The 16,097-nt window shown below is 54.8% G+C and overlaps 1 protein-coding gene across 6 annotated transcripts in view; it reads right to left on the bottom strand.

Moving 5' to 3' along the window:
• Positions 1-16,097, bottom strand: part of ARHGAP39 (Rho GTPase activating protein 39) — a 148,597-nt gene that overhangs the window by 3,216 nt on the left and 129,284 nt on the right. For 5 of the 6 annotated variants that reach the window (XM_055799281.1, XM_027778317.2, XM_027778318.2 and 2 more), the window contains 7 exons: positions 12,572-13,979; positions 7,311-7,872; positions 5,600-5,692; positions 2,902-2,975; positions 953-1,152; positions 409-500; positions 151-320 (listed from right to left, as the gene is read on the bottom strand). In XM_055799281.1, the coding sequence (XP_055655256.1) occupies positions 151-320; positions 409-500; positions 953-1,152; positions 2,902-2,975; positions 5,600-5,692; positions 7,311-7,872; positions 12,572-13,979 (2,599 nt within the window). The remainder of the gene's footprint in view (positions 1-150; positions 321-408; positions 501-952; positions 1,153-2,901; positions 2,976-5,599; positions 5,693-7,310; positions 7,873-12,571; positions 13,980-16,097) is intronic. The other variant, XM_027778319.2, reaches the window with a different exon arrangement.

Genomic DNA, 16,097 nt, shown 5'->3' with positions numbered 1-16,097 from the left:
GCACCACGTGGACCTCCTGGTTCTTGGAAGAGATGGGTGTCACCATGTGGGTAACCCCACAGCAATGTGAGGAACCCAAAGCCACCTCAAGAGAGGCAACCAGGCTGGGAGGTGGCCTCAGAGGGGACACAGGGGGGGCCCTGGCCATACCTGTAGGAAGCGGATGAGGTAGCACAGCACCATTTTGTTGATCCTGGGCAGAGAGTGGACGACAGCAATGGCCGCCTCGGGGTTCTCATAGTGGGTGATGCACTGCTCGTAAAACTCATGGGGGATCAGTGGCTCCTCCAGCTCTCGGTACCACAGCTTCAGCAGGGAGGCTGAGGATCGGGGAGAAGATGGGGAGATGTGAGACTTGGTGGATGGAGAGCCTGATTCTGCACCCCACACAGCGCCCCAGCATCCTACCGGGAACATGGGGGTCCTCCAGGCCAGTGGGGATCTTCCACTGGTCCACCTGCAGCTTGAGTGCATTGACCTCATCGATGTCACCAGGGACTCTGCAGGGGGAAGAAACATCAGCCACCAAGAAAAAGATGGGGACCCACCTGCCTCACACCCCGGCAGGCTTTGGGGGTCCCTCTGGGTGCTTGCAGAGTTCAAGGAGAGACAAGAGGGGACATCAGCTGGGGATGGAGCCATTTTGGGACCTGGTTGCTGCCCCACCGGGATGTGGCATGGGGCTGGTGGGTGGTGTGCAGACCCCAAGACCCCAACATGACTCTGGTGGGTGCCAGAGAACAGGCATGACCCTGCCATGGAGAAATCCCCATGGCCTTGGAGCAAGGAGGAGCTGGGGGGCTGCTCTCTGTCCCACACGAGAAGGCACCCATGGGGACATGGGGAGGGGGGTAGCTGCCCCATAATGAGGCGAGTCATTATGGCTTCCCCCATGAAAAGATCTGGGTTGCCACCATTCTGGGGGTCTCCCCACAGCCATAAGTGGCTTTACCTGAAGATGCCCTCGGTCTGGTCCCCGTTGAGTGCCAGGACCTCCTCAGAGAGGCGGGTCTGCACCCAGGGCAGCTGCCGGTCAGGGTACCGCTCCTTCTGCATGTTGATGATGTCCTGCAGGGAGCTGCCGAACATGGAAGGGTTGAAGACGGCGTTCTTGGCATGGCGAATCTCCTCGATGTTTGGCTTCTTCAGGCCCTGTGAGAGACAAGAGAAGCCACCGGTGCTGTCAGGACCTGCAGCTGGTGTCCCCGAAGCCACGATGGGCATGTGTAGTCCTGCTCAACCCCATCACCCCATGGCCGAGCTCTAGGGCTGGTTGTGACACATCCAGAGCCTAAGCCCATCACGTGATGGGGACAGTGGATGGAGCCATGGATGAACTCCAGCCAACCTGGCCAAAATCTCCAGTGGCGCTGCACACCAGCAGCTCAGTGCCAAAATGCGTCCGGTGGGCAGATGCCTCCACCTACCATCTTGATTCAAAAGTGAATCCAGCCCTGGGGACTCTCCCCATGGTGCTTGGTAGGACCTCCATGCTCTGCCATGGGGCCACGGCCATGCTGGAGCATCTACATCAACAAGATGAGCCATGGCTCTGGGATGCTTCTGGAAAGCACAGCACCAGCACCAAGGCTGGTTTATCTGTGCCTGTTTGAAGCGGGGGCACTGCCACTGCCACCAGCACTGGATCCTGCATGGTGTGGGGCCAGGGGAAACCTCCCAGTTCCCTCAACGGCTGGGTGGGTGGTTTGGTCACAGGAGGGCACTGCTGTTCTTCCCACCACGCAGGAGATGTGGGCAGCCTTGTCAAGATGCAGAAGGGATGGATGCAGCAGATGTGTGCATGGTGAGACACAAAAGAGAAGATGGTTAGAGTGGATGTGTGTGTGTGGTGGAATGAAGATGGATGCAGTGGACATGTGCATGGTGGGATGCAGGAGAAATGGACGCAGTGGACATGTGCATTGTGGGATGCAGGAGAGGCGATGGATCCAGTGGACATGTGTGGTGGGATGCAGGAGAGGAGATGGACGCAGTGGACATGTGTGTGGTGGGATGCAGGAGAGGAGATGGACGCAGCTCCCTGACAGCTGGATCCTGTACTCCAGACAGAGCCAATGACAGAACGAGCTGCCCCAGCCATGCCTCGAGCTGCTGGTGGCCTTCAGGTCCTCAGTCGCTCCTGTCTTTGCCTTAAAAAGTCAGCAGGATATGGCCACCAACGAGCCCTTGGGAAGCCCAGTGGGTGACACAGCCCCTCCCACTGCTGGGCCTTGTCTCAGCAGATGTTACTGGGAAGAGCTGAGCTGCTGCGGACGGAGGAGAGGTCCCGGTGTCTCTCTCTATCCCCACGAAACGAGGAGGGCGACACTGAGGCAGCTGTGGTGGTGATGGTGGTGCCACCATGAAGAGCATCCCAGGCTGTACATTAATCCTTATCTGGGGTACTTTATTAAATAAATCAGCTGCCACCCTAACGGCAGTGATGGCCCGAGGGACGGATCTGGCTTGGCGTGCTGCCGTGGTGACAGCAACCCAGGAGTGAGGGGCCAGCAAGGCAGCCCCCCACTGAAAGCTGGGGTAGATGGGAGCTGCTGCAGCATCCTCTTCAGTCCTTGGCATGCTTTTGCTCTGGACTTCTGCTCCCAGGATCATTTCCTTAATCCCTGTTTGATCTGCTGGTGATGGGCAGGTTTGGGAAGGACCTGGGGGACCCCAGAAGGTCCCTGGAGGGGATGCAGTGATGGGCAAACCATGCTGGAGGTGCCTGGAGTATCCTCACCATAGATCTGGCACAAGCTGCTCTGCTGCTTCCAGCGCTCTCCAGTTTCATCTCCTCCTCCTCCAGACCCCATCCCCACACCCCAGCAGCCCCCTTGGTGGCCCCAGCTGGGGGGTGGTTGCCCACCGCTGCCCTCCCCATGCCCAATGGTTGGACGATACCTTCTTGGCGCCTGTCAGAGCTGCCTTCTGCAGCTTGTTGTAGCAGTACTTGGCGTAAGTGCTTATTGCCACCCCTGCAAGAGAAAACAGAGAGTGGGGTGGGGTGGGAGTGGGGTGTCAGCTCTGGGTCATGGGGGCTGTCTGCCCCCTGCCAAGGGGGGTGACACTCATCCCAGCTCCAGGAGGGTATGAGGGTCCCCCCGGGAGGTGGGTCAGTGCTGCTGCTACTCCATCTCTGTCCCCATCACCACTCCCAGGGAGCGGTTTGAGGAGGACGAAGTCCCCTTGGGACCCTTCTTGCAGGGACTGTCCCCACAACGCAACCCACTCCCCAAGAGCTTCAGACCTTGAGGCAGCCATGTCCTCCTACCCACTAAACGTGGAGCCCTGGAGCCTCCTCAGCTCCATCCTCTCCCCATTCACTCTGGTGGCCTCATGCAGGGTTGTCCCAGCTTTTGGGGCTGATTTTTCACCCTGCAGCCATCACTTACACTGTCACCTCCCCTACACCATCTACCTTCTCTTCCTGATGCCACTACTTCCACTCTCATCCCTCTCCGCACCATCTATCCTCTCCTCCTGATTTGCTTCAATAAGGAGATGGCACCCTCAACCTTCAGATCATCTCCAAGATGCCAATGAGCTCATCCCAAGGGGTGCTCCAGCATCCTGCAGCGGAGAGCCCTGAGGACCTGATGGTACTTTTTGGACCACCCCAGAAGATGCTGGCAGCCCTATAAATGCTTCCAAGAGCCTAAAAACAGGCAAACTGAACAAAAAAATCCATCATCTTGGACCTTCTCTCCTTTGGTAGCTTTGAAACCATGATGCCAGCACTGGCCCTGCCATTGGCGTGGCTTTTGTGCCACTGGAGCCACATGTCCTGGAGCATCCTGACCCTGTCATGCTGGTGAGAAAGCTCCAGGAGCTAAAAATGTGCCTTTTCTATTTAATATTGCTGCAAAAGAAGGGAAAAAGGGCTCCTGGAGAAGAGCTGGTGGCTGGCAGCTGCTCACCGTCCCGATCCCGCAACGGGCACTTTTTCGTTAAAACCAAGCTTGGAGACTTGGGATCACGTACTTTTCCTTCTGTCTCTGAGGCTGTTGTTTTCAAAGGGTTTCCCTGATAGTTTTTCACTGCAGTAAATGCTCCAAAGGGGCTGGTGGATGCATGGTGGGGCCTGAAGCCACTCTGACGGAGGGGGCTTGGGGGATGTCCAGGACTGGGTGACCCCACATCTGGTGCCCATTCATCAAATCATTGAATAGTTTGGGTTGGAAGGGACCTTTGAAGGTCATTTAGCTCAGCCCCGCTGCGATGAGCAGGGGCATCAGGTTGCTAGTTTGGACGCAGCCCAGGAGATGGTTGGCTTCCTGGGCTGCGAGTGCACATTGCTGGCTCATGTCCAGTGGGGACTTCTCCAAGTGGGGACTTGTCACCCAGGAATGTCCCCAAGTACTTATCCATCCCTTCATCCCCCAGCCTGTGTGACTACCAGGGTTTGCCTGCACCCAGCTGCAGGACCTTGCCCTTGGCCTGGTTGAATCTCATGAGGTTCACGTGAGTCTGACTTCTCCAGCTTGTCCGGGTCCGTCAGGCGGGTCGACCCCACCACTCAGCTTAATGTCATCTCCAAACCTGCTGACGGTGCACTCAGTCCCACCATCTACATTGCTGATGAAGATATTGAACAGCAACCTTAATCCATGGATGCTGTTAAAGCCGTTTCTGGGGGTGCCTCCACCCACCAAGTTCCAGGTCCCAGCCCCACCGCTGCTGGGGCTCCAGGTTGAGGTCCCTCACCTTGCACCGGGAACCTCTTGGTTTCATCTAGGACGCCAAGCCTTCACTGGCATCCCAGTCCGGTTGGCGAGTTCCAGGCAACCCCCACTAAAACCCGGGGGGATGCTGGGAAAAGGGTCTCATTCCCATGTCCCCACACCCGCCCCACTGGTGACGGCTGCGGCACCAAGGATGCTCGTGCCCACCTCAGGGTCACCCCTCAGTCATCGAGAAAACCCATCAGCACCTTCTAAGTGGCTCCGCTTAATTAAATCCCTACTTCCCCCTCTTGTTACTACATATAATACATTCACGTACATTTATAGATATCATTATATATAACATTATACATTTATGTATAACACTATATATAATATATACTTACACACTGCTATTTGTAGAATATTAAATCTATATAAAATAATTATATATGATGTTATAGATCTATTTGTAACACCATATATAATATCATACACGTATAGATTATATTTATTATATATTATATTTACATTATCTGTATTAAATACCACCTATTTAATGTACAACATATATAATATATGTTCATATTATATAACAGATAATATATATTTCTAATGTTAGATATAATATATAAAAATATAAATTGATGATATGTTCATATATTTATATAGTTTATATCTATTCATTATGTATTATATTTAAATTAGTTGTATTTAGATTAAACACTACATTAAAGATGTTTTTGCCATCCTGTGGTTGCCCCCTCCTCCCCACACCCCCTGGCCCCGGCAAGCGCAGCCCCTCCAAGCATCCAGGCAGTGAGCAGAGCCGAGGGGGAGTGGGGGGGTGTAGGGGGAGATGAAAGGCTGAAAAGAAGGAAGTTGGCTACTAGGGCTAAGAGAAAGAAGCCCCAAGCGAGCGGTGACATGGCCCCTACCATCGTGCTCTTCGATATAGGGCTTGGGTTTCTTTCTCAATTTGGATTTCTTCTTATTGGTCCTTTCCAGGATTTCTTTAATGTGCTGGGTCACTGGGAAACAAACAAAGCGATGAAGACAAGGGAACGGAAGGGAAGGGGAAAATGGAAACAAAAATGAAAATAAAATGAAAATAAGAATTAAAATAAAAATCAATGAAAATAAAAATTGACTAAAAAGGAAATGAAAATGAATAAAATGAAAAATAAAGATGAAAATAAAAATAATAAAATAAATAAAATGAAAACGAAAGAAAACCAAAAATGAAATTAAAAATGAAAATGGAAATAAAGAATAAAACCCAACCAGGTGACGGCTGGCGGGGCTGGCTGGAGCAGAGCTGGTGCAGGCACGCTGCCAAAGGGGGCGTGGGGGGAGCCTCTCCCAGCCGAGCACTGGCTTTCACCGCATGAGCGCGGCGATGGCGATGAAATGAGCTTGACACCTCTGCTGCAGGCAGGCGGGGGGGACAGACACAGGCAGTCCCCAGCCCTCCCAACCCTGGCTGTGCCATGACGGGGCGGGGGGAGGGTCTCCCCTGCCCATGCATCAGCCCCAAGCTGGCATGCCGGCACCAGCGCTCGCTGCCTGTCCTGTCCTGATGCCTTCAGGGATGCTCTTGCCCATGGGGCTTTCTTGACCACCCTACAGCTTTCCCTGTGGACACCTCAGTTGGGTTCATCTCTTGTTCCCAAGCTGGTCAGATCCATCGAGGCTCCACGTGATGCTGGTGCCCCCCAGATGTCCCTGCCATACTCTGGGAGCCAAAGGGTACCCAAAAAACCCTGGAGCAATTCGGACTCCGTCTCCCAAGGGTGACTGGCCAATGGCCAAAACCCAGGACCTCCCAGATCCCCACCTTTGCCTCATCCACCACCCGCTGTGAGATGGCACCAACCCATGGGAAGTGGGGACACCCAACCCTCCAGCTGTGCTGTGGGTGGCCAGCAGGCAGCATCCCCTCCTGCCAGACTCAGGGCAGGCACTGGTGATGCCTGTGGCCCTGCCAGACCAGATCCCATCACCTGTGAGACAACACCAGTGGTGAAGAAGCGGGGACAGCTGAGCCCAGGACTGGAGAGGGGCTCCCAGAATTCCCACCCATTTTGGGTCAGATAGTCCATATTCATGTCTCTTTTATCTGCCATGACCAAAAACCACCTCAGGAGCTGGGAATCAAGCTGGCTCCCCTGCCAGCATGGTTTTTTTTTTGATCCAAACCTACTTGAGAAGACAGAAGAAGCACTTGGAGATGGAGATGGTAATGGTGAAAGCACAGAATCACAGAATGGTTTGGGTTGGTGAAAGCAAAGAATCACAGAATGGTTTGGGTTGGAAGGGACCTCTAAAGGTGTAATCGTGGGCCAGAAGTCCCAGGAACTCTTCCTAACAGCCACCCACTCCAGAGGTGATGCTGAGCCTGCAGCAAAGGTGTCAAAGCTCATTCTGTGTTGGGTCTCATGCTGGATTTATGTGTGCTGGGGAGGAAAGGACAGCAGTAAAGGCACCACCCACTCGTTGCACCTCTGGGAGGGCTGCTGGATGAGTTCCTCGCCCACCTTTCAACAAGGAGACTAATGAATGCAAAGGGGAATGGAAAAAAATAAGAATAAAAAAATGGGTTGCAACATCAGCAGGAGCAAAGCCACCGGGCAGCAGGTTCTCTCTTACCTTTAGTGTCATTCACTGGATCCATGTGCCTGTAAATATATCCTTCTAGGTAGGAATGAAATTTGGGAGTGGGTGGGAAAAAGGCCAAACAAATGGCCATGAGCTCCCAGCCCCGGGCCAGGCTCTCGTAACGGAAGTTCTCAGTGGTCTGCCGGCACAGCTGGATGTAGAGCTCGTCTCTCAGACCCTGCATGCTCCAGCCTTTGGTGGCAATCTCCAAGGCCACGTTGAGCTGGTCCGTCTTGGCCCGCCGGTCCCCCATGTACATCTGAATCAGTTTAAATATCTCGCACGCCTCCTTCTTGACATTGCGGTCATTGGTCATGATCATGGGTTTCTTGATGGACTCGCTGCTCCAGGCCAGCATGTTGGCGATGGACACCTTCCTGCGGAAGAGCCCTTGGGTGTGCTTGTTGAAGTGCTTGGAGGCCCAGTTCTCAATGTCCGTCTCTGAGGAGGGCTTCCGCAGGTTGAAGGTGGGGAAGACACAGCTGGCGCTAGGCATCATGTTCCTGGTCTGTCTGCTGCTCTCGAATTGGGCGCAGGCACCAAGATCCTCTGACTAGAAGACAACAGCCAGACAAGTTAGTATTACTAACAGCATGGCCACACAGCCAATACAACGAATCAACCAAGAAACCAACAAGTCCAGCTAACTGTTGCAGCATAAAGAAGTTGCCCCACACTTGCACCAAAAGCTACGTCCTCTCCAAGGAGCTGCTCCTCAATCCCGTCATGGGCAAGTGGAGCTGGTCCAGTGCCAGTGGCCAAGGCAGGTCGTGACACTGATTGGCATCAGGAGGGAGGGGACCAGTAGGGATAAGCGAAGCCACTCAAAAGCCGATGTGCTGGACCCCATGCCTGGCACCCTGGCCACTCGCGCCTTGCAGTCATGGACAGAAGCAGCTGCTGGCTATTAGTAATGTGTGGGAAGCAAAGGGCAAATGACTTTGGGTTCCACCAGTCCTTCGGGCTCACCAGAGAGGGGACACACTCACCTGTAACAAGTCCCCCAAATAAGCCCCTCTCCCCAAAATCATGTTCAAGCATGGTTCTCCAGTGGCCACATACCCAGGAGGAGGATGGTGGCTCCTCCAAACCATGAGCAACATGGATGCTGTTTCTTTACATCCCATGTGCAGAGGGACATGAGCTGCCCAGGACCTAACCTTGCCTGCAGAGCACCCAGCTGGGAAGGACTCAGCAAAGGGTACCCCTGCAGAGCAGTGTCCTTCTACTACTGGAACCAGCACTGCTTATGGATATCACCCCAGAAGACGGAGGGACACCCAAACAGCTGATGACCAACACAGAGAAGGGACAGTTGGGACTGACTGCTCCCTGCTCCTGCAGCCAGCCAGCGTGGCTTCATCGGCTGTCAGCTCCCTTTTCTGCAAGTGCCATGTCTGGGCCAGCATGACTTGGGTTTGGTGGCCTGGGGGATGTGACCCATGGGCAGGCAGGAGGCGAGCCCTTCCCTTGACAGGGAAGCAAGGACATGCCACACCATCCAGAGGTGACGCTGCTGTCCTCACCATGTGCAGGGGAACAGTGTGGTGGCCTTGAGCAGGGACTGTGTGCAAGGTGAATGCAGTGGTGCCACAGCCTCAGGGCTGGGCTTTAGATGAGGAACTGGGGAAGAAAAGCAGAGAACCAAGGTGGAGGGAGCCACAACCACATGGAGGTGGCAGGTCCAGGAGGGGACAAGGAAGCCACCCAAAGAGCCACCAGAGCTGCTGGTAGACAACAAAGCCTCTACTTCTTCAAACAGGTCAAGTTTCCTGTCCCCTTGCTCAACAGCTCATCCCTTCCCAGTGTTGAGGTCTCCTCTTTCCATTGATGTCACTCAGCTCCCATCTTGCACTGCAGAGACAACAGCAGGGACCTGACCATAGCGACACAGGAGCTTCACCCCTCAAGGGACCCAGCCCCACCATTCCTATGGAGGCCACATCACCCAAAAGGTCCTTCTGTGTCCTCCAACCTGCTGGTCAGCTGAAGGCATGTAGGACTTTCTGGGTGGAAGGAGATGCAGCATTTACTTCAAGGCTTCCTGCTCAGCAGCCATTGCTGCTGTGGCTCTTCCAAAAACTGGTCCCTGAGCTGGGCCACAGGCATGCTGTTCATCCAGGGCACCCAGGGAGAAGCAAAGGACCATGTCAGCTGGGGACATGATCCTTCTCCAGCCAAGTCCACTCCAATGGACAGTGTGGTCAGGCTGGGGAGTGACACAGGCAGCAAAATGTGATGGATCCCCTGCTGCTAGTGCCAATACAAAATTAGCTTCAGCCCTAATTAGCACAGTCCTAAATGAACTTAGGGGAAGCCTAGGGCTACAAGGGGATAAGCAACCGGGTGTCAATGGCAGCGGGCCATGACCTCCTGGCAGGGGGCTGCTGCCCTTCCCATGGGGTGACCCTCCTTTCATCTTAGGGATTAGGGGAACACTCAACCCCAGAAGCCAACTCAAGCGTGCTGTGGGGACAGGAGGTCCTGGTGCCACGTGGATCGGGCTTGGATGCACCCCAGTGTGGGGCCACTGTGGGGCCACACCACTGGTGACACTGGGCATGTTCCCATTGCTTGTGCCACCTTGTCACATCTGTGTGCTTCTGTCCTCCGCCAGGTCTCTGTATCTCCCCACACGACATCCCGTGATAATCTTCCACACAAAGTTGCCCACCAGGGCTGGCCACAGGTCTGGGTCTGCTACAAGAGGCTGCCATTTCAACCAGTGGTGAAGGTTCCTCAGCTGATGGGGGCATGAAAAACCAAATTAAAACCATGTGACAATCTTAGATATGATCATCAAGGCTTGGGTTGAGAGGGACATTCAAAGCCCATCTAATCCAACCCCCTGCCACAGGCAGGGACACCTCCCACCAGACCAGGTTGCTCCCAGCCCCGTCTAGCCTGGTCTTGAGCGCTCCCAGGGATGGGGCACCCACAGCTGCTCTGGGCAGCCTGTTCCGGTGTCTCACCACCTTGGTTGGAAATCTGCTCTTCCTGGAATGGGTGTCGCTGTGCTTAAGGAAAGCATCAGACATGGTCAACCAGACAGTAACACCTGGGCAGCGAAGAAGAGTCCCACCACATCCTGAGCTCCATGCAGAAGAAGGCATAGGATCACTAATGGTGGCAGCTATTCTTCCTGGCCAACATGAGCATCCAAAGCAGGCTTGGAGCTCTCCAGTTCTGGGTTTGCACCCCCTTGTGCAGCAGTGAGTGCCTGGGGACACGTGCATGGGGAATTTTCTTTTGCCGTCTTTGGATGTGATGTCCCACTGATTTCCTTACGTATCCCCATGGGCAAAAAAGCATTTTCCACATTATTTACTGTTTCCCAGGTCCATGTCCTGGGTCTTTCGGTTTTTCTCTTCCTTGCTGATAACAAGCTCCATCTTCCAGGCCTTTTTCCAGGTTGGATTACTCTCACCAGAGTAACCATACCCACACACGGTGCCAACATCCATTTAAAAAAAGCCATTATAGCCTCTCCTAGCGTCCTTACATCAGTCCTCATTGCATCCAAAAGCAAATCAAGTGGTCTTCTTCCAGAAACCCTTGTCTTCACCTCCCCACCTCTGCACCCCACATCTGGGCTCCTCTGGCTGCGGGGACGTGGGCAGTGTCACCATCCTTCCCCAGAGCGGGCACTACAGGTCAGAGGGGCAGCTTTATGGGTGTCAGATGCTGGAGGGTAAAAGACATGAAAGCTGAAAGCCAGAAGCCAGGAGACGCTGATGGGAAACATCTCATGGACTCTAAGATGGGCACCAGCGCCAGCAGGTCCAGGTCAGAGCCCATGGAGGGCTGTCAGCAGCAAGAGGGCTACACTGTCACAATGGTCTATGGCAGCCCCAGGAGCATCTCTGGCATGGGAGCGTGGGACAGGAGGGGTCTCCAGGACCAGGGCAGCTCAGTCCCAGGGAGGGAACAGGCAGCTCAGAGCCCTGGGAAGAAGATCCTGGAAAGCTGGTGTGCTTGTGGCTGTTTCATCCCAAGGTTTTGAGGGATCAGCTTGCTAAGAAGCAACTTTTTTGTGGGCCTAGCTTGCTAGGAAGCAACTTTGAGGGACCAATTTGCTAAGGACCATCTTGAGGGACCAGTGTGCTAAGGACCACCTTCTATGAGAAATCAAATCTATCAGCCAGGTCAGCAGCGCTGTCCATTCCCATGTGCCAGGGAAGAGATCAAGGCAGGACCCGCATGGGGTGCTGCCTGTGACCAGACAGGATAGCTTACACCAGGGTGACAAAGCTCCCCAACTTACTTTCAGTCCTCACTGGGAAAAACTGGAAACTGCCTCGGAGTTACTGGTGGGTCTGGTGATGGGTTCATCCATCACTTGGATAGCTGGAGCTGGGATGGTGGGTCAAGATCCCAACTCAAGTGTAGCACTGCCTCTTCCTGCTCACTGCAAGAGTCAAGGATCAGCAGTGCTGCCCCAGCACCTTGAACTGCTATGGTGGGGAGCGAACTGGTGAGCAAACCCTCGTTTCTGGCAGAGGACCCCTTTGAAAATGGAAGCAGGTGGAGGGAGCAGAAAGGGGCTGACCTTCTTGATGCTTTTGCACACCCTGGCCATCTGCCCTTGCTCTGCAGAAGGGACATCCCTGCACCCATGTCTCCTCCAGATGGACGGGGACCAGAGATGGCATTTTGGGTGTCCCCAGAATCCAGTGCTCTTGGAGGATGCTACGAAGCCCGGACTGAGCCACTGCAGGATTGCTAAGGGAAATCTCCTATGCCGCTGCCATCTGATGGTGCAGTGATGTGAAATGCACGATGAGTCACTGCAAAGCGCACGAGCCCTGTGCATGGGCTGGGAGCGCTGAGCACAGCTGGGAACGAGTGCTCGTGACTCCCTGGGACCCAGGTGGTTGCTCGGGGTCTGGGAGCTGGCTCCCACCGAGCAGCAGCCAGACCAAGGGAGGAGAAGCAGTGCCTGAAGCCGCAGCACAGTTCTGAGGGTGCCACGGTGCAGAGGTGCCCACGCTGGTGCCTGGTGGCTATGAAGGTGCAGGATTGCCCTGGGGACCATCCTGCCGGATATACAGTGGATCTGCAGGGATTTAAACCAGCTTTACAAGAAGAAGGAGCTTTAACCAGGAGGGTGGTGGGGATGCTGCACTGCCATATGGTGTGGTCTGCCCAATCTGGTGCCACACCCGAGGAGATGCCATGTGGTGTGTGAGGTTTGGTGGGGCGGGGCACATGGTGAAGCCCCCCAGCGCCGAGAACATCCCCAAGGACGTTACCTGAGATGGATGCAGGTAGGGCTCGGGGGAGGCCAGGTTGGTCTGCACAGAGACGCTCTTCTCCAGCAGGATCTGGGGGAAGCCCAGCTTCTCGAAGGTGTTCCTCTTCCAGTGCTTGTTCTCCTGCTGTGCCAATGCCTCATCCTCGCTGAAGGCTCGCACCACTGGACCCGGCATGGGCAAAGGGAGGGCACCGTCACTCTCATAGCCTGAACCGTCCTTTTGGGAATCCCAGCTGCTCCGTTGTTTCATGTGGTAGTGGGCTTGCTGGGCTTCCCAAGCCAGGCGTGCCTGTGCCAGGAAGGGCTCGGGGAAGCCCCGTGCCACCTCCGCCTCTGCTGACTTGCTCTCTGTACGATTCATTGGTGACCTGTTGGGTCCTGGGGTGGCTCGTTCCTCACCCAGCATCTGCTCACCCAACACCTCCCTGTCCCCTGAGCCATCTGTGGAGGAGGTGTTTGGGTCATGGGACACAGAAGGCTTTCGGCTTTTCCGCTTTCTGGTGGAGGGCGAGTAGCCGGTGGAGGACAAGGTGTCCTGTTGGCTGGACCAAGACATGGCATCCTCGCTCTGGGCCACCTGGCCACCTGTTGGGCCAGGGCAGAAGTCGGGTCCCTCCATGCTGCTGTAGTCACCTGATTTGATCTCTAAGCGTTGGTCCCGGACCAGGCAGGGGCTGTGCTGCAGTGAGTAGGAGCCGCCGATGGGGTTGGGGGAATATTTGTGCCTCAGCCCCGTCTTTATCTTGGGGCTGGAGCCTGACTGCTCGACGTAGACCAGTTGCCTGACATACTCTTTGCCAGCAGGGCTGTACTCCAGGCTCATGAACCGGTCGGGACACTTCTGTTTGGTGAGAACCAACTGCTGGTAGGGCGAGTTGGAGCCTTGCTTGGGCGATTGCAGGAAGGGGTGAGGTTTACGGATGGGCGATTTCTGTGGTGAGCCAGCTTTATAGCTCCCACTGGCTTCGTACTGCATGTCCACAGGAGGTTCATCATAGATGGGAGCCTGGTACTCCATGGGGGGTTCCTCGTAAAGGGGGGGCTCATAGGCGTAGCGGGGTGAGGAGGGTTGCGACTCGCTGGAGTGCTTGCGGTGCTGGGCTTGGAGGGGGGAGCAGAAGGAGTCCCCCCGGCCAAGCAGTGGCGAGCAGCTGCCCACGTGCTCAGCCCTCTTCAAGAAGGGTGACTGCTTCCTCTCTGGGAAGAAAACAGAGTTATCGGTGTCAGGAGTGAAGGTTTGTAGGTTGGGTGACTGTTGGCCCCCTGAAGGTCGCCGCGAACGGGTGCCCAGTTGGTTTTCAGGCGTGTAGCCATTGCCTTGGTGCATGAGGAAGCTGGGCTCACGGTCGGTCACCTTGATCAGCATCCGCTCCTTGGTGCCAGCATTCCATCGCAGGGACGATGTCCTGTGGGGAGAAACACAGCGCCGCCATCAGCGAGCGAAGCCCCCATGCCCACAGGTGGACAGACAACCCTGTACCACTGCCCTGGGACCCCCCAGACCCTTGGTTGCAGGAGAGCCCAGCGGATGGATGTGTCCAAGCACCCTAAGCCTCTCCCATCAGGTGAGGAGCATGTCAGTGAAAGAGAGACGAGGGCATTGCCACCGTTCCAAACGCAGTGGCATCAGCCTGCATGCTTCCCTGGCTCCCAGAGACCTCAGCAACCCCCAGGGTTCATGAAGGATGCACAGGCTGGAAAGCCAAGCCCTGAAATGCAATGACATCCCCTGGAGCACAACTCTAGGTGACAGCCCTGAATCAGCCCTCCCTACTCGTGCCTTGGAGCTCTTCGAGCTGAATGGTGATGGAGGAGTGAGCATGGCCATCTGCTGGGGACAAGTGTTGGGGCAGACATACATTTGGGACAGTTTCATGGATGTTTGGGTGCGCGATCCTTGCAGGGAGCGGGGACTGACCCCACCATGGTCCCCACCTGGGACTGGTCCCTTGCTGGGATCTCCCATCCCAGGGTGAGAAGAAGCTGCCTATGCACAAGCCCCATCTCTCCCACCTCTTCTTGCTTTCCATTCCTCGCAGCACCCAGGATTAACCTATCTCACCCACTCCATCCAACCCCTTGCCCAGGATTAATATCCTCCTCCAGTTCCTAGATGGAGCTGGGTTATATTAAAAGCAGGAAAAAATAATAATCCCAAGCATGGTTTAAAAAGAACTTGAAGGCAAAAACCTTCAGACTTTGCCACCTCTGCTGCAGAGGGAGTCTGCAGTGGGGTGATGGGGCAGGGGACCAAACCTCTGCCCACGGTTTGGCTCCTGTGGGGATGCTAAATAGCTCAGGGGGGGCTTGAAAACACAACCCTGACCTGTGCAGGGATGTCCCAGCCCCACAGAACATGAGCCCCCATTGCCTTGCACCCCAAGGCCATGGGTCAACTACTTCTGGCAGCACCAAAGTGGAGTACTGACTTGCTGGGGCAGCGAGGGGAGGGACAGCTTAGCCAACTGCCCAAACCCGCATGATGCATGGACACCTTGGCCTCCAAAGGGATGGAGCACAAGCACTACAGCAGGTGAGAGCAGTAGCTGTCTTCCATCCCCTTCATCACCAAAAATAAATGCCTAGGGCCAGCCCCAGATGGGATAAGCAGCTCAGCAGGGCTCTGAGGATGTGCATGATGCCCACGGAGAGGCAAGCAGAAGCTGGAGTGGTGGTGGTGGATGCCCGCAGCTTCCTCTTCTTGATGCTGGAGCTTACTGCATCCCTCAGCCACTTTGCATCCTGTGCGATGATACCCTGCACACTTCCACTGAACATCTTTCAACGTGGAGCACCCTACAGCATCTTGATGTTTCGTGGTTTGCAGGGACTGTACCTGCACACCCCGAACCCGCATGGCATCAAGCTGGAAACTGCCTGGTGGAGCCTGTTTGCATACACGCAACATCCATGTGTGAACAAGTGCCAACAGGGACCTTCTTAATTCTGAGATGTGAATAATCATCCCCAAATAGCCATCCAACAGGCAGCTTCTTTGGCACTCCTGGTGCAAGCAGGGATGAAAATTCAGCCAGGTGACATGTGGAGTGCACCAGGAGCTCAACCAAGAAGGGCTCAGTGGAGACCAACTCATCCATAAGTGAAAAAAGCCTGGAGCCTTCCACCAGGGCCAGGAGGAGACCTCTTTCATCTCTACCTGAAGTCCATCTTTTCATGAAGGCATTTGATAGTCCTGATGGGTAACATCTCTAAATGATATGTCGCGCAAAGCTGCGTCTCCCATCACCGATGCTCCAGCAGCATGCCTGCAGGTTCTCCGTTTCAACCGTAATTGCAATTCACAATGAATCCAAGAGGGTTTTTTCCCTCTTTATTAATAATTAATAGGCAGAAATAACTATACTCTTGGCCCTGCAGGATTAACTCCTTGGGACTGGGTTGCAGGGAGCTGTGCAACCTGGACAAGGCTGGCTGGGCTCCAGCTGGGCTGGTCAAACCTTCCCCTCAGGGCTGTTCAGTGTCCTGGGATGAGCTAGAAAGCCCAAGGATGGGACGCAACTCAA

The sequence above is a fragment of the Falco peregrinus genome, chromosome 3 (genome assembly GCF_023634155.1).
Source record: "Falco peregrinus isolate bFalPer1 chromosome 3, bFalPer1.pri, whole genome shotgun sequence".
In the NCBI taxonomy this organism is placed as follows: Eukaryota; Metazoa; Chordata; class Aves; order Falconiformes; family Falconidae; genus Falco; species Falco peregrinus.
The sequence above is the reverse complement of the archived record's forward strand: the minus strand, read 5'-3'. Positions and strand labels throughout refer to the sequence as shown.